Source organism: Thermobia domestica, chromosome 15 (genome assembly GCF_964235325.1).
Source record: "Thermobia domestica chromosome 15, izTheDome1.hap1.1, whole genome shotgun sequence".
In the NCBI taxonomy this organism is placed as follows: domain Eukaryota; kingdom Metazoa; phylum Arthropoda; class Insecta; order Zygentoma; family Lepismatidae; genus Thermobia; species Thermobia domestica.
In genome coordinates, this window is record NC_137468.1 from 102236850 (window position 1) to 102262417 (window position 25568).

General features: G+C 36.5%; 1 protein-coding gene across 1 annotated transcript in view; it reads right to left on the minus strand.

Moving 5' to 3' along the window:
* Positions 1–16877, minus strand: part of PIP4K (phosphatidylinositol 5-phosphate 4-kinase) — a 183999-nt gene extending 167122 nt beyond the window's left edge. The window contains exon 1 of the mRNA XM_081740006.1: positions 16484–16877. Coding sequence (XP_081596132.1) covers positions 16484–16624 — 141 coding nt within the window. The 5' untranslated portion in view covers positions 16625–16877. The remainder of the gene's footprint in view (positions 1–16483) is intronic.
* Positions 16878–25568: the final 8691 nt, after the last annotated feature.

Consider the following 25568-nt stretch of genomic DNA (forward strand, 5'->3'; position numbering starts at 1 on the left):
CCTGGTGAATACCATTTAGCTCTAGGCGCTGTTGCTATCTTTGATTTTCCTTACTCCAGAATAAAGTTGAATAAAAATGTCGACAACGCATCTCCTTGTTTCAGGCCTTTTATTATTATTATTATTATTATTATTATTATTATTATTATTATTATTATTATCTTCATTAATATTTAAGCTTTCAAAAAATCGCGTTTCTCTCTTCCAAACATTTTGGAAGTTTCCTGTGTGATGTCAACGAAATTTAGTGTAGTTATATCGTTTGAATTTCGTAGCCAACAAAGTCTCGACTATTTTCCCTTCTCCGTTAGATTCGTGCATTCCTGGTCGAACCATGGTTTGTTCCGAGTGCCCCAATTTTTCTCTTGTCGAGATTTTAACGCTATCCCTAATTTGAACCCAAGTATCCTCAACATTAGTGCTCTAAAAACCTACTAAAAATGAGAATCTATAACACTTCAATTTGGTATTCCCTTCTCGCCTGGTTCTCCTCTAAATTCTTTAAATTAAACCTCTCCGTTTTCAGACTATGAATACTCTCTTTATTCAACGATAATCTCTCTCTCTCTCTCTCTTGTTATCGCTGCTACCAGATAGTGATCAGTGTCACAATCGGGACCTCTGAACGAGCGAACATTAATTATGCTAGACTGTCTTCTTGTATCTACTAAAACGTAATCAATTTGATTGTGTGTTCTTCCATCTGGCAAGGTCCATGTGTATTTATGAACGTCGCGATGTGGGAATTTTGTACTCTTCAAGATAAGCTTTTTGGATGTTCCAAAGTACACAAAACTAACACTGTTCTCATTACTTTCCTAATGCAGACTTTCTTTTCCTATAACCGGTTTGAAAATATCCTGTCACCCTACCTTCGCATTCAAATCCTGTAATAGAATTTTCGTATGGTATCGCAGGACTTGGTACAATACCTGTGGTACTTCGACTTAAAAAATGTCTTTTATTTCGTCATCCTTATCTTCTGTTGAGGCATTACATTTAAAATAATAATTTCACACCACCGACCCTTAAAGGAATAAAAGAAAGTCTATCAGTAACAAATTCAACCCATTCAATTGCTGATATTAAAAGAATCGAAATTAAAATGCTGTTCGTGTAGTCACATACAGAATGAAATTACAAAAGTTCACAATTATTACTGGAAATTAATGATGTCACCCATTTCGAACATTTTAAAAGCACATAGTTTCTAATGTATTGAAATTTCATTTCTTATCGATATTATAAAATATTACCAATAGTTGTACTGTAAATCTCCATAACTGATCTCAAGTCGAACTGTATACCAACCAAAGATGGTTTTTGTCAAGTTTAACAAAAAGTCCAAAGTACGCCTCTTGAGAACAGCTATTTGTAAATATATAATAATAATAATAATAATAATAATAAATCTGGATGGTCTGTTTAAGCAGCTTGATAAAAAAAAATCAACATAGTGTAATAACAAAAGATGCTTCTCTCATATGCAAACGGCGCCGAAATCTCTAGCTACGGCTCTGGTCCCAGTTGCGACTGTATGTATGGGATATTACGAAGATGGTCGTGCCCAGACTAGGAAGGAAGCAATTATTTTATGTTTGAACACATTAGCCGCGTAGCTATATCCATTTTTGGTCACTGTGTAAAATTTTATTTCTATATTGCTTCTGGTGAGGAGTTTTAAGGCGCTCAGTCAGTGGAAGCAACGGAAATTTGCTGTTTCACCAGCACAATGCCCGCGCTCACGCGTCTCTTGCATCCATGGTAGAAATTAATTCCGCACTGTTCGGACCGTTTCCGCATCCGTCCTATTCGCCTGACCTGGCCCCCTCGGACTTTCACTTGTTTAGAAACCTGAAAATGTCTTTAGGGTGTCATCGATTTTCTTGGGATGAAAAGGTGAAACGTGCTGTACTGTAGAGACCTGCACGGGCGGAATTTTTCGGCCCGAGCCCAATCCAGCCCGAACGTAGCTAGGCCCGGCCCAGCCCGGGTCCGAGAAGTTTTTGAGATTTTCGGCCCGAGCCCGATAAATTTTAAAAGTTTTTGGCCCTACCCCGGCCCGATAATTTTTTAAAAAAATTAGCTCGAGCCCCAATCTATCTCAAAATTTAGTACTAAATTTGACCTAACCCTCAGAAACATTTTCTAAACTCTGGTTCACAACCTGACGCTTGCCTCCCGAATGGTACCATTGCCTCCTAGAACTTTGCCTGTCATCGAGAGAACAAAAACTTCATTCCCAGTAACAAAAATCTAACTTAATTGATTTTTAGCATAAAGTGAAAATGGCAATATTGTTTAGCGACAGGCAAAACATTCCCACCCCTTCTTGTTATATTGTGAGTTCAGTGAAGGTCGTCAGAGCTCAATTTACCGCATAATGCCTGCAATCCTCTATAGTGAAAGTGGAGCCGCTAAGCAACACAAACTCTAAATAGCAAGTGATTGTAACATTTTTCACGGACACATTTCAACGTTTGGCTTTATTCCAATTATCGTTTAACGAAAGTCAATAATTATTAAAGAATTGCAATTTATCGGCCCCAGCCCGGCCCGACTTGAAGAGAAATCAGTGTCGGCCAGCCAAGCCCGGCCCGGCCCAAAGAAATAACAGTGTCGGCCCGCCCAAGCCCGGCCCGTGCAGGTCTCTACTGTACTGCGAAATTTTCCAGGGCTTGAGGAATCATTTGTTAAAAGTGGTATAGATTGCATAACCGGAGATGGTGTAAATGTATCTCGGTCGAGGGAGATTACGCGAAAAAACAAAAAAAACATAACTTATCCAAAGGTTAGGCCACAAACCTTCCAATCCACCCTCGTATTTGGATATTCTTAATGGCAAATAACGCTTTTTTAGGTCTCCTTGTTTCCAATTACGTTACTCACACATAGGTTTCCTTTAAAAGTAAATCGTACCAGCGTTTTATGTTAATAAAGTGTGCGTCGTATAAAGTTGCCTGTCAAAGGGAGGAACCAATGTATTTACTTTTCCTTCAGAGTAGAAACGTTAAACAAGAGAACGTAACCACAGATTATTATTGAGACGTAGCACGTGGGTTAATACAAAGGACATTGGAATGTTAACCTAATTATCATTGAATAATTGGTTTAAACTGGGATTATGCTGGAATAGATGTGTTTTATCCCCAGACAGCAATTAAGTTACAGTAAATACTAGACAGACGATCAGCGGAATGAGATTCAGGCCTCAAAGGGAATATGCAAGTCAGAAGTCGAATCTAATGTCGCCAAATGCATTTACGTAATCTCAATTTTGATATATAATTGTCTTTCTGATGTCAATATCGTACGTCGAGTACTACTAATAAATGAAAGCATATACTATCAACCTCATAAACATATTAAACTAATTACAGAATAACGTATAGTATAATTAAGTCTAGATTTAGGTTAGTTTATATCATTTTCTTCACACATTGATCACTTGAGGCCCTGGAAGTATTTTCCATTATTAAAGCTTTCGAAAAGGATTTTTATTATTCTGGCTAATTTGGTCAAATTCTACCACATTACACTGAACTATAACCTGTTGACTAATCTAATTAGGGACAGATATACTTAAGCGAGACGCAGGGCTCTTTCTTCTTAGGCCGACCGCCCGCCAAATAGCTAAAGATCCAGAAGAAATAGTGTAAGTCAATCTAGGTTCAATGCTGCCATACTGAACTATTATCCATGTTGGTACATTTTAGCAAACAATTCCAAGTGCACGCTGCATTAACGAATTTTTATACACAGAAAAAAATTACTAAAACAGAACTGAGTATGTCTTCCACGTCTATACAGGTTGATTTAATATTATCAGTATTCACTAAGCAGCAAGTATAAACTTCCAAAAAATTGTCCGCTTTTATTGTGTATCTACAAATTATCTGTATTCTTATTATAAAAGGAAAATGTCTGTGAGTAACACTAATTCCTAACGGATAACACTTGCCACTTCACTACGTGCACTGACTACTTGTCTGACACCAACAGACGGTGCTAGCGTGCAGACGTTTCCAGGTTTTAAACTATTGTGACGATTCAATTGCAACTTAAAAACTGTATTGTTCCAATTTAATTATTTGAAAATCAATAGCGAAGGCGATCTCAAAATGATTGTGCTTTGCCATTTATTATTAAGATAAGGCCCGTATTAAATGCATATTTTTCTCCTTTTGTTTGGATTTGAGTTTAGTGTCCTGTTCAGCAACGACGCTTAAAAAACTTGCGATCTCCAGCTTAACATGAGATCCAAACCACATGAACTCCCGCCGGCGCTATCCACATAGTTACGAGGGAGCTCACCATATTAGATGTAAATAAGGTTGTGATTACCTTTATAAAATCTACAAGTATTTAATCAATGTCAGCCAAATTTGAAATGAAATAAAATGAAATTTTTGAGTTTTACGTTCCACCGTTATGCCGGCTAAGTTAAAGGAGACGGTGATGATGAGGAATGAATGAAATGGTGGAATGAAGAAAGGGCAGGAAACGGTAGAATCCCGAGGCAACCCACGCACATGGTGTTTGTCCACCACAAAGTTTACTTGGCCAAATATAATGTAGTGAATAAGCAACTTGAATACAGCATATAAACTACAGACGGTTGTTACCATGTACCTTTAAAACTTGGATTATTTAACAAGCCTTACTGCCAACTTACATGAAGCACACTACCATTAACCATATTTAGATTCGAATATTAACATTTGTATAACCGCATATTAGTAGTTGACAAAATGAATTAATTGAAATTATAACCTTTAGCGTGTAGCGAACCGATGGTTCAGAGAGAAACAACTAGATATACATAAATTAGTAACCTTCGTCATTTCAAGATCGATATTTCGTTTATATTAATCGAGTAATATCTCCATGTCAACTAGGGCCTAAGTATTACGTCATTCTGACATTATTTCCATTATATGCATCGTTTTGTTGCAATTAAGTATGTGAAGAATTTATTGCAGAATATGATTTAAGTCCGTATTTGATTCTGACGAGGGTTACTAAAATTAATGTAGCCTAACTGAAATATCAATGTTAAAATGATAATGTGGTGTCATTGTGTGTCTCGTTTAATTACTTACTGTGATATTTTTCTTGCTATTTGTAGATGATACAATTGTTACGACATACCATGTACGTTTAGCCTATTCAATCCTTCACGCTGGTTTAGTAGCTAACGTGTTAGCCTTTTGTGGGCACGGTCCTGGGTTCGGTTCCCAGTGGGACAGCAAAAATTATTTCAATCCATTTTATTAATTATCACGATACTTCGGCGTAAAGGGATAATTATGGGTCGTTCATTTTTTTAAAATCATTTTCCTTCTTTTTAGTCCTTGGAGCGACCGAGGATGAAGCTTTGGGACACATCTCACTCGGATATATGATTTAATTATGGTTGTTGACATAAAGATTATATATATAGTGGCGGATCCAGGATATGATCAAGGGAGGGGCTAAACCATACTTTGTCGCTTTATCAAGTGTAAAACCGGATTGAAGTCCATTTTATCCTGTGTAAACCTGAGCGTCAAAGGGGGGGGGGGGGGGGGCTATAGCACCTCCCTTGGATCAGCCCTTTTGTGTGTATATATCACCTTAAACCTGTTCTATTCGCCTTCCTTCACTCTTCAAGGCTCACTTTCGTCGGGTCCGGAAGAAAATAAAATAAAAACTACGGCGAGTTTATATAAATACGCCGCAGATATATACAGACGGTGATCAGAAAAATGGAAACACCTGAACGAAACTGCAACTTACCATATTAATATGGTGTCGGGCCACCTTTCGCCTTCAGAACAGCCTTGATGCGACGTGGGATGGAGGCATAGAGGTCGTGAATGGTAGCAAGTGGAATTTTACACCATTCCTCGTGCAGGGCATCGGTCAGTTCTGTGAGAGAGGATGGCGGTGGAAATCGTCGCCGGAGTCGTGTTTCCAAGACGGACCACAGATGTTCAATTATGTTGAGATCTGCGGATTGGGCGGGCCAGGGGAGGTGTTGAACTTCATCCCGATGTTCCTCAAACCACGCTGCAACAACGCCAGCTGTGTGAATGGGTGCATTATCATCCTGGAAGATGGCGTCATTGTCCGGGAACAACAACCGAACCATAGGATGCAAGTGGTCTCCTAAAATTGCGACACAATCGTTGGCAGTGATTCGTCCGCTAAGTGTGACCACAGGACCCAATGAAAACCATGATATGGCGGCCCACAGCATCACCGAGCCGCCGCCATGTTTCACAGTTGGGCGGAGACACTGTAGATCATAAGCTTCTTTGAGCATTCTGCACACATAAACACGGCCTGTGGTTGGGAATAGGGTGAAGGAGGACTCTTCCGACCATATCACACGTTTCCAGTCCTCAACGGTCCAAGTTGCATGGTCGCGGCACCATTTGCGGCGTGCGAAAGTGCTATGGTCTCTGATGAGCGGTTTGGCCCGTGCAACACGACCCCGTAAGTTCATATCGTGTAATTCGCGGCGGACTGTGATTGTCGAGACAGGGTGGGGGAGGTGATGATTGAGTTCCTCCGTCACTTGCTCCGCAGTGGCACGACGGTTCTGCGTGACAATGCGCTTTAATACCCGGCGTGACCCGTCACTCATGATTTTCTTCCGCCCACTGTTCCGCTTCCCCGATGTGGTTTTTCCGTGCGTTGTGTAGCCCGTCATCACCTTCGACACTGTCCCACGCGACACACCTAACACAGTAGCCATTGCCGTCACACTCACTCCACATAACCGCGCAACAACAATTTGCCCTTTTTGAAAATCTGAGATGCCTCCCATTTTAACTACCTCCGTCTGCTGCAGCCACTGGACACTGCTGTTCCACTGCGCCTGACGTAGTATGGAGACCGACCTAACACACCACTACCAGAGGTCCGGCGCTGCGGGCGCCACGACATCACTGCCAACCCATACATCTGACGTGTTGCCAACTACAGGTGTTTCCATTTTTCTGATCACCATCTGTGTATATATATATACCCATGCTTCGCACGAGGGCTGTATTTGGAAGTCAACGCCTGTGGAAGTATCACCATTGATCTCAGCGACTGCGAAAACTATGGATTTGATAATAATATCGGTCATTTTGGGCTCTTTACATGTCTCGGAAACCCCCCCCCCCGGTGACTCCCGGCCCGCACTCAGTTGTAACTAAATTTGCAAATCATCGCTAATGGAAGTGTCACCATTGACTTCAGCGACCGCGAAAACTATAAATTCGACATTAATATCGGTCATTTTCTACTACTTTTACATGTCCCGGTAAACGCTCACCTGAGACCTACCTGGTTCGAATTTTGACAATAAGTTTAACTCTGGTCTAGAGCCTGGACGTGACTAAATTTTAGTAACTTTCGGTCAATTTGTCTGGTTCCCAGGCCGGTTCCGGTAAACGCCCCCCCCCCCCGAGACCCCCTGGTTCGAAATTTGAAAAAAAGGGGCTTCGTCTTGATCTGGAGCCTGGGCCAAGGTACCCCTGGCCAAAATTTAACTCTCGATCCACTCGTCTGGTCCCCTACAGAATTTCAGCGTTTTCTGTCATTAGTTTAAAAGTTACAAGAGCACTATCAAAATAAATGGCCCACCCAGTGTATCTTTGAAAGTCGGTCCCGGTTAAGTTTAAAGACGCCACATTTTGGTGGACCGCAGCGGTTGTGATAGGCCTCACCTCTGATTCATAGGCCATCTGGTTCGATTCCAGCCCTCGCCAAGTGAGTTTTATACTGTAGAAGCACTGGGAGTGAGTGGGTTTTCTCGGGGTTCTCCAGTTTGCTTCCATTCTTTTCATTATCACAGTCTCCCTTGAACTCAATGCATGCCATCATACTTCGCTTCTTCAGCATGAGAAACTCGCATCGGAACAAAATCCTGGCTACTTTTAGATGAAGGCCAAAAGTAGGTAAAAATAAATAAATAAATAAATAAATAAAATACAACGAAAATGAGTAATGGAAAGATAATTAATTCGCGTCCCATTTAAGAATGAAATAGAAGTATAATTTGTAGAAATGCGAAATGCTGTAGTGACTGTATGTACCTAGCGGAAGCACACACAAGGAAATATGAATACAATGATATAAGCAATTGCCCTAACCTAAAATTAACAGAATTAGCGAAATTGTAACATTTTTTGAAAAAAAAAAATCCTCTTCTACTACACATTGACTCATCCGGACATAGTACAAAAAGATGAAGTAGCAAAGAAAAGCATGTGTAAAGAACGCAACTAGTACTACAAGAAACGTTAAAAAAAATCAAAACAAACTACGGCGTTTTGGACAATAGAAGAAGGAATGTTAAAAGTTTTGCGGAAAATGACGGAGGAGCAGGAATAATGAAAGAATGCTCAAGTTCTTCAAAATCGTGGCAAACATCAATTGAAAAAAAAAAAAAAAAAAGGCAAAGACAAAAAACATAGGTTTGGTACATATTAAGAATATGGCGTTACATCTTGGAAATTTTACAAGGTAAAATCCGTTAATTAACAAAGGGAGTGAACTGAAAGGAAGAAGGCTAGTAGTAGTAATGTGCGAAAATGATTCCTCGAAAGTACTAGCATATTTGAAACAAGAATAGCGTTCTCAGGGATATAAGGGAGTTATGTAGGTGCCGCACATGTGTCATCTGTAAACACAGAAACACCATAAAAAAAAAAGGGGGGCCATATCGCCGGACCACTTTAAAAACTGAAAAAAAGCACAAAAAAAGCTTTACATTCGATTACATTAAGTTACGTCGGATGACGTTACTTTACGTTAGGGGCAGAAAAACTACAGTGCAAAAACACAAACTGACCTGTGCTAGGTGATCACTAAAAAAGCACGATACTATCTAACCAATTCAGAGCAGGAGAGTAGCAAAGGGGCCCAAGCGGGGCGAGGGGATGCGTTCGAAGGAAGTAATCGCTTCAGCGACAGTGGGTATACGCGTAAGCGAGGGTACCGACAACATGTATGTTTTGGCGATCATAAAAATTTTAAATGCACTTGTCATGGCTTCACACTTGCAACGCTTCACTTGTTAACATACGAAACAGCTTCTGTACACTGTGCGGAAACACATTCCTGTCCAGTTAAGAAGTCATTTATAATGCATATACTCCTAGTGATCACATATTTTTCACACGCCTCCATTTACCCGTATCCTCACCGACGCTAACATGGCTCCTCCTACGGATACAATCTCGCGCATGGCCTACAGCTTCACCCTATTCTGAACCTAATTATAGCAAATAGTTGGTTGTTACCATCTAGTACAAGTTGGTGTGATTTTCACACCTTAATTTCGCGCATATCCCCGCATACCCATCATATTTGCTCCCTTCCACCTTATGTTCCAGTCAAGTGGGATAATATTATGGGGTTAACTTTACAATGCCTTGTAATCTATCTATATCTATATCTATATCTATATATATATATATATATATATATATATCCTATCATCTATTATTACTAAAACAAAACAAGACAAAACTTCTAACCTTATAATTATACATCCTCGAATTACTGAAAGAAACAGGTCCTTGTCTCATCAAAACACCCGGGCCATCCCTTGGCTCTCTTTTCACAAGGCGAAAAGTTTGTTGTTTATATTCAGTAAGCATACTATATCAATTAATGCTACTATTCCATAGTGCAAATTGAAATAAAATATAATGAATATAGAAGAGGATACATTTACTTCTCCATGGAGAAAAAAAAAGTTATCAAGACAAATTAATGAATAAATATATTAGAATATAAAATAAAAAAAATATATTCAGTTGCGGAAGGACTCCCCCATCAAGTTCATAAAGCAGTAACATTCATGGAGTGGCATTAATATTGCTTTGACAAAACAAAACAAGGACAAAAGAAAAAAAATACTTGTATTTCACTCACAGCTTCAAGAAAAAAATTTAATCAATTGCTGAAAGCTTCAAATTAACTTACTGAAAGGAGTATGACTATATATCATGAAACTTTCAATAATAATAATAATAAAAAAAGTTGCCATTTGCAAGTTTTCGATTAATAAGTTGTAGATTTATAATGGGTATTTTTTTAATACTAAGTTTCCCTTTTCCTAACATGGAAAAAGTATTTAAAAAATCACAGATGGACCATAGGTATATGTTACACTACGTGGATAATCATCGTTTGTTATAGCAGTCTTTAATATCAGGTAAGGAATAAGGAGAAATACTATTCAATACGTCGTTTCTCCGATAACGTCACTTCACTATAGCTTTTCCATGCAATTAACTTTCAGATGGTACTATTCCTTTCAAAAATTTCATATGTAAACAATAAAATATATTTGGTGGATCATATTTCCTCCCCACTATTTGCTGATAAGAATTGATGAATAACGATTTTATCAACAAGACTGTAATTTGGGTTGCTATAAACTGGAGACTGGGAATGTCCACAACAGTATAGCTGGATGTCCTTACGATGATGGTTTTTGTTTTCTACAATGGAGTCTCGATCTATTAGAACTGATATGTTATAATACTGACTTTTAACTTAAATAGCTGGCGGTACAAGCGGCATCGTTCTTTCCGAAAGACCTATATAATGTTCAACATGATCTTCCAAACACTACAGTTTAAGTTCGACGAAAGATTATATTTCAATTCCCCGACCAATGGCTAAACTGTCTGTTCAATTTTGTAAACAAAAGAGAGAAAAGTGTCGATGGAACACTACTGATCAGTTGCATCTCTATCACTTGACGTTATAGATAATTATTTACATACGCACGAGGGGTCTTACAAAGTTCTACTACAATTACAACATTAACTTCGTAATACATTAGTATGGCATTAGAATGCACGGAGTTGTCTCATTAATGTACGGGTCTATTCAAGAAAACGCTTCGGCTTCGAATAATATACCTTTTATCACCATCATAATACCTCCGTCGACTATCCATTTTTTCTATTAACATATTCCTGTATCATTACAAATATTATTGTATCTATCCATCGCAATAGAATATTCAACATTACGTTATTATTTCATACAGTGTTACTCACAAACGCAAAAGTTAATTCTCATCTTTCATATATTAATAAATCTAGAAGCCATTTAAAATCTAAATCACAAAACCCCGCATAACCACGACAGCAGCGTTTACTCAACTAATGCATCTCATTTCGAAATTCCACCTGCAATGGCTCAATCACCACAAACATAAATTATGACCCACTTTAAATTTCAATCATAATAATTCGTACGAATGTATGTTTTTATATTTCCTTTTTCACGAAGTTTTCAAAATATACAGCAGAATCAATAGTTCTAAGCTTTTACAAGATTTATGTAACTACCTTCAATATTTCTACCGGGCAAGCGCCAACGGAAAATCTAATTAATTTGTTACATAGTTTTCAAAATTCGTGTTAAATACAGTATTATTATTTCTAGAATATCAGAGTAACAGTTTAAGATCAACACCAGACTTAAAGTATCACTGATGAGAGATTTTTAAACTTTATTAGAATATAGCTTTACTGTTTAACATCACTTTTCGAGTAATATGAAGAGACATCGATATTCAAAATCATGACACCTTTCAGCCATCGAGGGACATCAAAATAAGAGGGATTTGGAGAAAAAAATAAATTTTGAGGAACTATAATTCCCTATGACGTATCTGAGTTCGAACCCCACCCAACGCAAAACATTTAGTTACACTGCATCAACTGTGAGCTAGGGTCATATTTTCAAGTAATCCAACTAACGATAAAACTTTTAAAGGAATAATAGGTAATCATATTTTGAAACAGACGAAATACCAATGGTCATCCCACAAGTTTAATAATTCTAATTGCAAGACGTCTTTTACCTAGCAATAATCAGCGTAACCAGAACATATAGTCAATAGCTCAGGAACGAAGGAAAGGAAAAAAGACAAGAATTAAATTTGAGCAATTCAAAATCAACGTTTGCGCTGTCGACAATTTCTCAAACTTAAGTAAACTTTAATTTCGAGTATACTAAATAAAAGGAGGGCGCAGTATCAACCCATCAATAGTCATGCCCACAATGCCATGAAAACTACAGAGTAAATAACATCTACAAACAATTGTTTATTTCATTTCATACTAGTAATATTGGTAGTCTTATCGAGTTTTAAAGTGCACTAATGTCTTTCTAAATATGCTACTACCCCAACTTAAGATCGACTGAAACAAAACCCACTATCACTATAACCGATTATCGAAAGCAAATTAGTCTAACAAGTCAATGTTCATTCTCTAAAATATTTAATTTCCTTATACACATCAAATTATAATAATAATAATAATAATAATAAAATCCTCTGGGCAACCAGCTTATGAAAACGTTCGCGAAAATAAACAAGTTTATTTACTAAATTCTATGAAATATTCTTTACTTATATTTAGATATCGCCGAGAATCGAAGTAACTATCGAGAGAAGGTAGTAAGAAGAGAATCGAGAAGGAGGCAAAGAGTATCGGTAACCTTCAGTTAGCTAAAGCATATGGCTCTCCTTCCGAAATCCTAAAGTAATAGCGTACAGTAACATGTGTCACTACGCCAACATACGAGATTTTAAATGGCATAGGTACTGAGAATCGAACCGGATACATCTAGGACAAAGTTTCTTATGTTCAACTATACAACTGACTACTATGATTTATCCAAACCTTTGAAGTTGCTACCAAACGAAAAACACATCTTTTGGTAAAATAGGGGAAGTGCAGGGAGGCTAAATTGAGCATTGAACCCATGGCTCCACATTCGGAGCACCTCTCCTATTAATCTGATTATTACTACATAAGCTTACATTACTTTTTTTTATCTATGAGTTCAAATACAACTAATTTCACAGTATATTCCAATTTAGACAGAACAATATCTATAGAATTCGTATTAAATAAGAAGGTTAACTATTCCATTCACAAGTGAATTAAAACAAATGTGTACGAAATTATTAATGTACTATTATCATCGAGCAAAACATATATTGTTAAATTCCTGTATAAACTAACCACTCTGGAAAACAATAACTGACAAACGGGAGTAGATATCCTCCACTCGCCTGCCCTAGTACGCTGAACGCTGTGGCGCTCAGAAAGCTCCGGTAAAACTATTGATACAAAAAAAAAGATTCGAGAGCTTATTTTTGTAACCTGATATAGTAGCTTGAAAATAGTGATTATTAAACTTCATACTAGAAAGATTCAGTGGTTAAACTTCTACTACCAATTAAGATCCTAACGTCTTATTTTGGGTCTACTTCAACTATCTCTTGTACTGACTACAGAACAGGAAGGAAAAAAAAAAAAAAAAACGGATCCGTCTTCCACAGGTGTGAATATATATACATATTTCTTTCAGCCTAATTAGGAATAAATCCCTGTTACGGAGTTAACCAGGAAGAGTACGGGAAGTCCTGATGTGCTTTAAAACTATTATTGGAAACATGACCTTTTTTTTTTTTCTTTTTTTAATTCACGAATAAGTGATTTCTTATCTGCTGTATCTATATTCATATACAGAAAAGCTCTGAATTTCTAAACACCAGCATAAGACGTTCACATTGTAATTCGATACTGTAATTGTACCAGGTGATAAATATAGTTATTATAATTAAATATAGCTGATAAATATTGAGACAGAACAATTAACTAAAAACTGCATTTAACTGTTGCGTTATACGGCACGGGAGCACATCTCTAAACAACACGGTCCGTCTGGTGGGCGTTCAAGGCCTGCATAACCCTAAACTCAACAATGGAATTATGCACGTACTGAACATACGCAGAACAAAATAACAGACAAAGTGAGTAGCATATTTATTACTAACAGAAACATCGCGCTTTATCTACTTATCCTCAGTGTTTACTATGCAAATATCAAACAATATTGGCCACATGACTAAATTCCAAATGCACTTATCCTTTCCACAATTCAATTTTGCCACACATCGTTAATTTTCATAAGTAGTCATTCAATACAGGTAAGATACGAGCACGCTTTGCAAGAAATGTAATTACCATCACCACTTATGATACCAAACAAGTTAACAATAAACATAGCGGAATAAACAAAACATGAATTCAACAATCAAGTAATTTAAATTTCTATATATGTTCTACCTTTCATATCAAGAGGTAATTGATCACTACAATTGCAATTGATCACAATGATAATCACTACAATTATGGTGCTTACCAGGAGAGGAAGAAGGGAGAGAGATTCGGGAATTAACAACTCATCATAATAAATTCTCAGTTACATACCAAAATAAACAATTATGGTTGACCCTTCTTGTCTTCCTTTCACTTTCAAACGCCAATATCACAAATTAAATTTATTGTAGAATAGTTGGGAGTCAACTTGAAGTTTCTCTCTCCCTGTTACAACTTACCGCCTAGATTGGGGAGGATATCATCAGTTTTCTTTCATTCTTTACCTAGATTTAGAACAAAATCTACGGAAGCTAGATTACAAGATCTTGCTTTCTATGACCGCCGCCATTAATACACTCCCCCCTCTCGTGTTCTTTTTGAGCGAGAAGAAGAAGGCTACTAATTGGTCTATACTAAGCATGATTTGGCTCACAATTCTGATTGACCATAATCATACAATTCTAGAATATTCCATGGAAAATCTGGCGAAGAAAATAAAAACAATTCTCCTCTTCCTTTCCGAAAGCAACGAAATGTAGTATCTCACCTCTATATTATGACAAGACACCAACTCGACTAATTATTTTTTTTTTTTCAATTACTAATCGCGAAATATGTTTAGTAAAATTTGTCAACACAAATACTATATATATATATATATTAATTAGTACGGTATAACAAAAATAAAAAATTTTCAACACTATTACTAAATTAATTTAAAATATCCTAAATGGAACGAAATTATTCAAGAGTTCGTTACAGCCTGCTCCAGCTGGTATACTCACTCAGAAACGAAAAAGATTATACTGCAATAATTTTGTGAAAATGGATCAGATCTTCCCTAACCTTAAGCTAACCCGACACTACTTATCCCTATCTTACCCTACTATACCCCACTCAAAGGTATTATATCCTTATAAAGCGGCCCTATTTATCGATACGCAGCTGGAGCGTGTATTGTAAAGTTTACCCATAATTCACAAACATTTTTTTTCTACTGATCTCACTATACTTTACCCGCGCTAAATACAGTATTGGGGTTAAATGCTGCATCGCTGGAGCAATTTTAGAAAATTTATCGGGTCAATTGGAGAATTTATTTAAGCTTCTCAGGAAGAATACGTAAAAGTCAGGTAAGGGGAATAGTAAAAGTTAAGAAAGTGGTTGTACTTGTTGGTTGTTTCTGATGATGTAAACGGCACTGTATGTGGCGGTGGATGGACTATTTCGCACAGAAGTACACTTGTTTTACTATACGGATCCATAGCTTGTAAAATATACAGAAAAATTGGGGCATCTTTTAATTTACCCATTTCACGTCGAGAGCAGAATCCAAACAACCTCTGCGGGGCTTCTAACCCATTCCTACAATATCTTCTACTTCTACTGTGGATCCGTATAGTAATACTGCACGCCTAATGTAACGTAACATAATGTAATCCAAGCAAATATAGCCGAATGCAGTACATTTTCAATCCTTTTCGATTTTCAAATTGGTCCGGCGCACAGCACTAATGCCGAGTAATGTCACGTCGCCTAGTGCAAATACTTTGCAAAAAGATATGGAGATAACTATTAAAATAATTTTACTCTTTAAATAATTATTTCTGATAACCACTTCAACTTTACCTGTGCAAATCAGTGTATTGTCACAACGCTCATTGCAGGCATTTTGCAGAAACACTGTACAAGGAAAAATAGTTTTTTCAACAATTATTTCGAGTGGTGTCTTTAAACTTAACCTGCACGAAATAATTTTGTAATCATTATCATTATGCGTCTATATTGTAAATATGTACTAGGGCAGAGTAAGAAACAAAGGATCCAACAACAATCATTATTATTCTGAAAGGAAATGGCATCTTATACCTGTGTGTTTACCGTCAATACACCATGAAAAACTGATTTCTCGTAAATATTATCTGATTTGAAACACGAACAGCGCTGGCCGGGATTCTGTTACGACAGAATATGTTATAAAGTTATTCTGAACAAATGTTTCAGTTTACTATCAAGAGCATTGGAAAATCAAGCGTTGAAATAATACGCAGGGTTTATTTAAGTATACAAAATGTACACAGCTCACAGCATAGACCCAAAGATTTTCTTTTTCTACCGGTAGAACTCCTTACATTTTCAGACTAGAACACATATTAAAACCTTAATCCATTCACAAACACCATGTGCTCATTCAACATGTTAAATAGCGCAAAAACATAATTACAATAGAGTGTATACTAAAAATTGATTACCGCAACATCAATGACGGCAACGACGGTCAGATATGTTTAGGCACTTACCGTGTGATTAACACCCCACATAAACACTGACAAAAGAGGTTCATTTGCTCTAAAAAGTTTCACTTTTTGGTGCTTCACACGAAAATGCTTCTTCTTTAATTTGCTTAAGCCTGAAATCCCCTGTAGTTGAATGGCACTCATGGCGCCTGAATTCCTCGAACGAACTTCTAATAGTTATCGCTTTATCAAAACATTCTTCAATCGAACAAAATGGAACTCTACAAGTGTGTAGTTATTATCGTATTATTCTGGCATTAACGTTCATCGGAATACTAACTCAACGCACCGAAGACGACAGTATATAAATTTAAATCACTTAATATCAGTAATGTAACTGCACCTCAACTTCCAGAACCACCATGACACTGTCTGATTGTCTTGTTTATGCGGTTTATGCGGTAGGGGTCAGTAAAATCAGTATCTAATGAGAATTTTATGTTTCTATATTTTGATAAATAGTGTTTGACTTTTTTACAGTAATACTTTATTGTAATAAAATTATTAGAATGTGTTTAAATTTATAGTAATGTATAACAACTATTATGCAGTTAATAAATTTTTAAAAAATCACTTCTTTTTCTCAAAACGAAAAACTAATTTTTCATAACAAAGGAAGTACTTCAAGTCAAAGTAAAATCTAAATTTAGATGTAAATATTGCTTGAAATGTTATACATTTAGTAGTTATCCATGTAACAGTATAACTATAAAACAAAAACTCCGCACATATAGGTATTTTGATTTCGAAACAAACTCCTATATACTTAAACCATGTTTTAATATTATATTTGAGTTGTATGTTTTGTTTATTTCCTGTATGCATGAAACTCAACTGAGGGACAGTACTGCCAGCTGTAGAAACATATCCCTAAACATAGTGACATTTCAACGCTGAACGTAGAGCTGGATTCCATAAGTTGTTGGTAGGAAACGTAGGGATTTATTTCCACAACAACCTTAATGAATCCCAAATAAGAGCAATTAACTGTCATATTTTGTAACATTAATTGTGAATGTCATCATGCTTCACTCTATCCTGGCAAGTGGAAATTTCCGTGTGACAAGCACGGTACGGATTTAATATTTATATGTTAAAAAATAAGTGTAAAGCATTGATACTATCATGTGCGCCGACTACACGGGTGCTCCGGCACCCAAAAAATAATCCTGTGGATGCGACTCGTTTTACATTGCATACTTATGATTACTTAAACAACAATTTTTAAAGAATTTACAGTGTTTTGAGAACGTAGACCAATGGAAATAAAGAGAATTTTCAATTATTTTTCCTAAATCTTTCTGCCTAACATGGGGTCAGAAAAAGTCCCATGTCTCCAAGAGAAAGATGAATCTGGAATAGAGAATTTTTTCACATTACCATAGAAAGCAAAATTTAGTTCATATAATCACTGTTGTGTGATGTTTTTACAGTCTGAAAGTGAGAGGGCAAAACGAGTATCTTGTCCCCTCTAAAAGTTATAGGGGGGCAACTGCCCCCTTGCCCCCCCGGTTCCGGCGACCCTGCGTCTAAGCAAGATATAACGAAAATGTTACTGTAAATAAAGTATATATTGAGAATTAATATTAGCTATTGTTAAATAGTTACAACTACCTTCAACTAGTCCTAATTAAAAAAAAAAATCTCTTCATTGTGATTTCGAACGAAAATTGTGTTATAGTTTAAATGTTTACTGTGTACAATATACAACTTTATATTTTAAGAAATTGGAGGGAAAACTGATTTTTTATTATACTATATATTTTTTACAGGAACGAAATCGATGAAATTGGAACATCGGAAATGTGTGGCTGAACAAAATGTCGTATTCTTGTCTTTAGTTTTACGTATCGGTAGGATAATCAATTATTATCCAGACCAGTCATAATTCAGTATTCAGGGCAGTGCAAATCCGATGAGAGAGAGACTGGAAGCATATGATTTGATCACCGGCGTTGTAAGATAGTCAGCTTTTAGCATTTAAATGTCAGCGTTAAAATTTCTCCGAATTTTCAGTACATAAAATTACGCATATAGTACACACTACACACCTTTAAGCTCTTATTACTATAACTTTGGATTGAAATAATCAAATGAAAGTAAAACCCTGAATATTATAACTACTCGTACATGATTTCGCATTTTGAATTTCATGGGAAGTATTTATCCGGTTCATGTTACGTTCGGTTTTGTATTGAAGATATAAAACAACACAGTCTCTGAGTAAATTATAGTGGTTTCATTAAAATATCGATGTAAAACAGTTTCACCAACTAAGTAAACTTATGTCTTTTATCAGACACATCTTAGATCATGTGTCTGATAAAGTCAAAAGTTTGGTTAGTTGGCGAAACTGTTATATAGGATGAATTAAAAGTTCTTGAACATCCTTAATGTTGGAACGTACAACGTCCTTCCGGTAGAATGTAATGTCCTAGAAGTCTTACAGTATTTATCTATAAATTAGAGTACTTTGTGTACCTTAATAGAACAGAAAGTTCTCCTGGTGGAAAGAGCTCTAGTGCTACCGCAGAAAATATCATGTTGGTACGACTGGCAGGACGGCGACTTTGTACAAAAGTCCTTCCGAAAGAACCTTCCTGAACTTTTAGGTGATGGCCCGCAACTTTTGAGGTGTATGTCGATCATGCCAGGAATTTTGGATTCAAGTCGAATTTTTTAAATGGGAAAGAGGACATTTGGCATACTAAATAACACTACCTTAAGCTCAGGAATGAGGGTTCAGGAGCTGTGAAGGCTCAAAGTTGGCAAATTACCTCTCAAGTGCATGCTACAACACAAGTTCTAAGTGGTTTCCCGTGCAATTCATAACTATAGTCGCTGCAACCGCTCTGACTGCACACAGAGGAGAATGTCGGATAAAATTTGGTCACAAGCGTGCTGGATGCGTGTCTCAAGACGTCTCAAGTTTCGGATTCTCTCATCATACACAATCTGCCTAAGATGTCACTCAGATAAAAATCAAGGGTCGTTAGAACAGGGGTTCATGTTTGGCCACCTTATGGGACATGACACGTGACGGGTACTGAGTTTAGGACTTTCCACAAACGGTGCTATCAAGGCTCTTGCTATTTCCTCATTTGTGACTGCCTTTGTTCGCCTATTACGTGTCTTTAACAGAGACAGTCTCCTGACATTTGGTCATCACGTGTGTGACCGTTGTCGCCATCCGACAACTCATAACTATATATATTTAATCAAAGACCTATATAAAATAATCATTTTGTGACATTTTGATAAAAACACTTCTCTTGGCAACACTAGATAGCTACTCTGAATTTGTTGTATTAATAGGAATAATAAAAAAAAAGTGTTAGCGAGTAAAGCTAGAGAAGGACGGAAAATAGTGACTGTTCATTTTAATACCATAAGTGGTAAATTATACTCTTATTTAGTGCTGTAAAGGATCCAAACTCTTTTTAAATGTGTGATTCACGTATAAGTGCAAATTTCGTATGATAGTTGCATTAATAAAGGAGAATAAAGAGAGAAAGGTAAGATGGTCTGTAAGATGGATGCAAGAAGTATCAATGTGCAGCGTTAATAGGCTTAACATATCCAGAAGTGTATACTACGCTCAGAAAAGTGAAATAAAAAGAATCATCCTTCAAACTAATTGTGTGTGTTCCTAGGTAATTGTGTGGTGAAGGATTACTATACTGCATATTTATTTGACAAAAAAAGAAAAAAACAGTGTTTTGGGGCAACTTATCCTACGGCTAGCGGGGTGTTAATCGTCATAATTTAAGAATAGTCTGTTCTTTTATTCCTACCGTGAATTTTTATATTTTTGACGATAACTAACGGCCTATTGGCTCACGGTGCCAACATCAATAGGTCAAATTCAGTGTCGCCAGAGTGTGCACATTGTATATGTATAACATGTATATAATGTGTGATCATTGCTAACATAGCGACACCGTGCTGTGTGATACCGGTTCTCTGTCTGTGCACTGTCTGTCGTAGTCATTTGCAATTGTTTGATAGCTGCGTTCCTCGGATATAAGAATGATTTCCACCTTCTGTGCCTTCGTCAGACTCATTTTAGATCACCTGCAACAAAGAGATTCTGTCGGTGTCAATGTAATCCATTTTAGATCATCTGGAATAAAGAGAGATTCTGTCAGTGTCAGTGTAACCCATTTTAGATTACCTGCAACAAATAGAGATTCTGTCAGTGCCAATATTAGCCAGTGTAGATCACGTGCAACAAAGAGAGATTATGTCAGCTGCAATGTCGTTTGCCACCTTTGGGTATTCACAACTCCCGAACTCTGCAACATTGACAACAACAAGAACAACAACAACAACAACAAAAAGAAAAACCACTGCATTCGCGAGCTCGAGTTAGTGCTATTTAATATGCCATATGCTCCTTTCCCATTAAAAAAATAAATGAATCCAAGAAATGTCTTTCAAGATGGCAGCCATGACTGATATACACAATAAACATTGCTTCTCCTTACCCAATATCAGTTACAATACTCACTTTTGACTTCTTTCTTTCCGGCTCAAATTATTATAGTGTCCAAGGACTTTTCACTGACCCTGTACATCGATAGTTTAATAAAACGTGTTATTCCTTTAGATACTGTGTGTTATTTCTAAGTATTTATGAATTACATAGCAATTTTATATGGATACACTGCCAATGTTGGTAACTAATTTATGCCTATGGACCAACTGCTAATTTTGGGGAATACTTTAGGTGGATGGTTACATTGCTGGCAAGTAGTCACATTTTCCTGCCAGCGAGAGCAGATGTCACTACAAGCGCGTCGAACTTGATAAACTAATTTTTCCACGTAGTTACCAATCTTGCCGTTAGGCTGTGTGGTCTGTGCTAAAACTGACTTTATCAAGCATGGTTTACCATGAACAGACAATCAAACTAAGTTAAATTAAACAATAAAATATATTTAGCCGTTGAATTTTATTACATGGGTTTACCAAGATATTAAATTTCACAAAATTTAAATTTCAACAAGGAATTCAAGAATTAAAATTTGGACACTAAACTCCAAAATCAACTTGCTAATCACGTGGTTAAGCTAATAGTTACTTTGCAGGTTACAGTCGCTGAGCATTAAGACTATATGAGAGATAGGCTTACATTCTAAAAGGGGTTCCAAACTTTACGTAATCCGTTCAAAGCTGTTTCGTCGGGAAGCAAGTTGAGAATCTAGTGTATCACAGACACGACTTTCAAGATAATTTTATAAAATATGTTCTCATCATCGCTAGATGAGGTTGTGAATGTTTCATAATTTTATACTAAATTCCATGAACATTGAAGCGAAATAAGTAAAATGATGGGATACAGTTGGAAGTTCTCAGCATACCAAGGCTAGCGGGATAAATTATTATACCGTTACGTAAAATCTATTTCAGATACAACCATTATTATACAATTCATTTTCAAAAACTTGTTCTTATAGCAAGTATATGGATTTCCTAATTAAATTCAATGTATAGACACTTGTGTAAAATAGCAGCTGAAACACATGAACATTAAATGTAAATAAATAAGAAAAGTAAGATAATACAGGTTACTGGAATTGCCATTTGATTTGATCTTAAGCAGTATATATTTTCTATATGATTGCTCAAATTGCTTTATAAAAGTCCAGATTATGAATTACACTAATTTTTAAATAAAAAATACAAGCATATATATTGGAGTCCTGTTCGCAGCAAAGCTACATGAGACGTGAAGCTACAGCTTAACGTAAAACCCTAACTACATAAGTTCTCGCGGAAAATCAAACTCTATGGTTACTATTTCTATCTTGATAACTACAGTTCGTTTCTCTGTTTCTCGTACAAATCTGTTCGTAATATTGTCACTCAGGTTTCTATTCCTGTATTGTTTCTCATTACAGCTCTGATTACGTGATCGTGATTAACGACAACTTTTATTCCTCTTACTGTCTTTTCGTGTGCGGTCTTGGTTTTGATTTCCTTTAAATTTTGTGTTACCTACAAATAGGTCTGGATATCTTTGCTTATTACAATAACTGTAACCTCATTTACGCTTTTTCTCTCTGTGGCTCGTGGTAGTGGATGTTTTGCTACGCTTACGACTTCTGTGATACGGAGCTTCATCTCCGGAATTTTCACTATTACTGCTACTAGTGGTGCCATTGCGTTCTGAATAATCTGAATAAGCAAAATGATTATCTTGCCTATTTCGAGATTGGTTCAGGACGTCAGTCTCTGGTTGGGATTCAGATTCCTGTGTTTCGTCTCCAGTAGGAACATCTGACTGAATTGGGGTTCAGATTCCGGTGTTTTGTTTTCAACGCTTTCTGTTTCTTGGTTGTTTTCACGAAACACGTCCCGTAAAGCGTCTATCTTTTGCTCTAATTCGCTCTTTACCTCAGCGAAAGTCTCTCTTAAGTTAGTACGGTTCTCTTTACTTTCTTTCTCTAATCTAATAAAGTTCTCATCATATACCTTTCCTAATCTATCCAACTGGTTTTGAAAAAGTGAAGTTATCTTAGTAAACAAATTTGCTTCGTTGTATGCCATCTTGAAAAAAATAGAATAAACTATCACTAAAACATATAATTAGAATCACCTGAAAGAAAAACTTATTTTTTTTTAAATTCCTGGTTCTAAGCTGAAAGAAAAATGATGTATTAAAATATTAATCTAATGAATATTCAGGCAGCAACAGACTTGATTCGAGTTACTAGTTTGAAGTCCAATTTTCTATGAGCATATTACATATCTGTTCGATCACCAACGGTCTCACTTCGGGTTCCTGATGTCGGGCGCCATTAGTTTGTAATCGCCTGGTTGCTGTTCGTGGTTGATGCCTCGAAACATGGAGTAACACTCCTTGAACTTAGAGGTTCGAGATACGAGCTGCATTGATCGAAGAATCAATATTGGCAGTTCATTCTTAAAAGCACTCAGGTTAAACCACCTGTATGTACATGCAAATAGAACATAAAAAGGAGTTGACCTTAATATTAGTCCACTGGCCACAACGCACGAGACATTGCGATAACTTGACTGTGAGAATGTTCAGATAACAAACTAGTAAAGGGATGTGGCTGGCGACGATTTGACGCTTGGACATCTGGTCTACTGTGATCTGCTCTAATCTACTGCAATATTTTCATAAACGATTAAAGAAAGTTAATTCAGTTCCAAATAACTGTAGAAGTTATACTGTGCATATTAATAAGTCGGGGAGAAACACTGAGAAGCTTCGTTGCTAACTGAAATGTTCTCAGCACAAAGCAATGTTTTAAATATATATATATATGAAAAAACGATGAAAGATTTCTTTGTCCTGTTGCGTGGGAAGAAAACAGTTCCCATTGAAGAAAAAACTTATTGGCATCGCAGAATATAGTATAAATCGAAAAAATTGTTACTATCTTTCCAAAATATACAGAGCGTCCACAAAAATGCCTCTATAACCTGGTGACGGTTATAAACACTTTCAAAGTTTTAACTGGAAATCCAATCGGAAAATTACCATTAGGAAGACCTAGGCGCAGACGGGAAGAAAATATTAAGATGGATCTTGCAGAAATAGTAATTCAAGGTAGAAACTGGATCCAGTTGGCTAAGGATAGAAGTCAATGGGGAGCTTTTGTGAACGTGCATTGAACATCCGGGTTCCATAGGCCATAGAGTTAGTTAGTTTCGGGATGGTATTCATCATAACGTCATCATGGCTACTTGTCTACAGTTTCTAAACACACGTGATGTGATGAAATCATTTAACAAGATTACCGATCTACAACAGAATATACCTTACTAAATCTTATCTAGTCAAATGATACCTACAAAGTTTGAATTAAGAATTCTAGTATTTCTTGAAAATGATAAGAATAAATTTACCCATGGCGGTCACAAAACAAGAATTGCGCTTCTTAAACAGCAAATCTGTATAGTTATTCTACAAAAGATGGAAGGGTAACCAATTCCAATTTATCACACAATTCGATCTCCAAGTTCAGTGGATTTGGTTTGTTGTTCTTTTTACTCACATCGTCAAAAATTCCACTCAAATGATATGTCATCATGACAACATCAACATGTAAAAAAATAACCTTTTGATTTGAAAGACATCGTTCGATTAAGAGCATTCTGGTTGTAAAGATGTGTAGTGCTAACAATAAAGAATTCCTGTTTTCCAACCATTATTTCATAAATATATTTTAAATAAAACACGTGATTATTGTTATCAGTGGTACTTCGTTTGAACCTGTTATTAGACTGGGCAAAGCAGAATAGTTTGGTGTGAAATTGGACTTTAAAGAATGGGAAATATTACGTAAACTAATCGATAAAATGAGTGATTATTTTCATGGTGAGCTAAATGTGACAATTGTCAAATCATTAGGCTCAAACCATGAAGTGGTACTACGTACAATCTTTGAGGATAAAATGGTGCTATTACGTAAGAAAAGTACATTGCATGTGCCTCGCATTTTGTGGACCAGTCACACGCGGAATGGACCAAGTTCAAAATTGCATTCAAATGTGTGAAACATTGTGTTAAGGTGTAATACAGAATGTGCATTTCTGAAAAAATACCATTTTGAAAAGTGTGTAATGCATATTGTACATTTATATAGATTATGTGAACTTTGTGAACACGATTCGTGGATACATACCTTCATTGATAGTTTATTTGTGGCAATATAGACATTACTTTTCCACCTATTGACATTACTACAGACCTCAGAAGACTGCGATTCGAACTTAAACTATATGTTGAAGACAAACTGATGCAAGAAGTGCAAAATCAACTATATCAACAATACCCAGATCCTTTATCTCGCATGGATGTATGTGGTTATCCAGTGTAGTGTATGCGTTTATGAATATATAAAGCAAGCAAGGAGTTCACCTCTAGTGTATGGGGTTCCGGGTTCAAACCCGGCTTTTGCCAAGTGAACTTTGAGGTGGACAAACACCGTGTGCGTGGGTTTCCTCGGGGTTCTCCCATTTCCTCCTACTTTCTTCATTCTACAAAAGTTTTAGAAGTTGGAACCTGATAGGCAATGATTAACTTCGATTGACATAAAACAATACTTTGAAC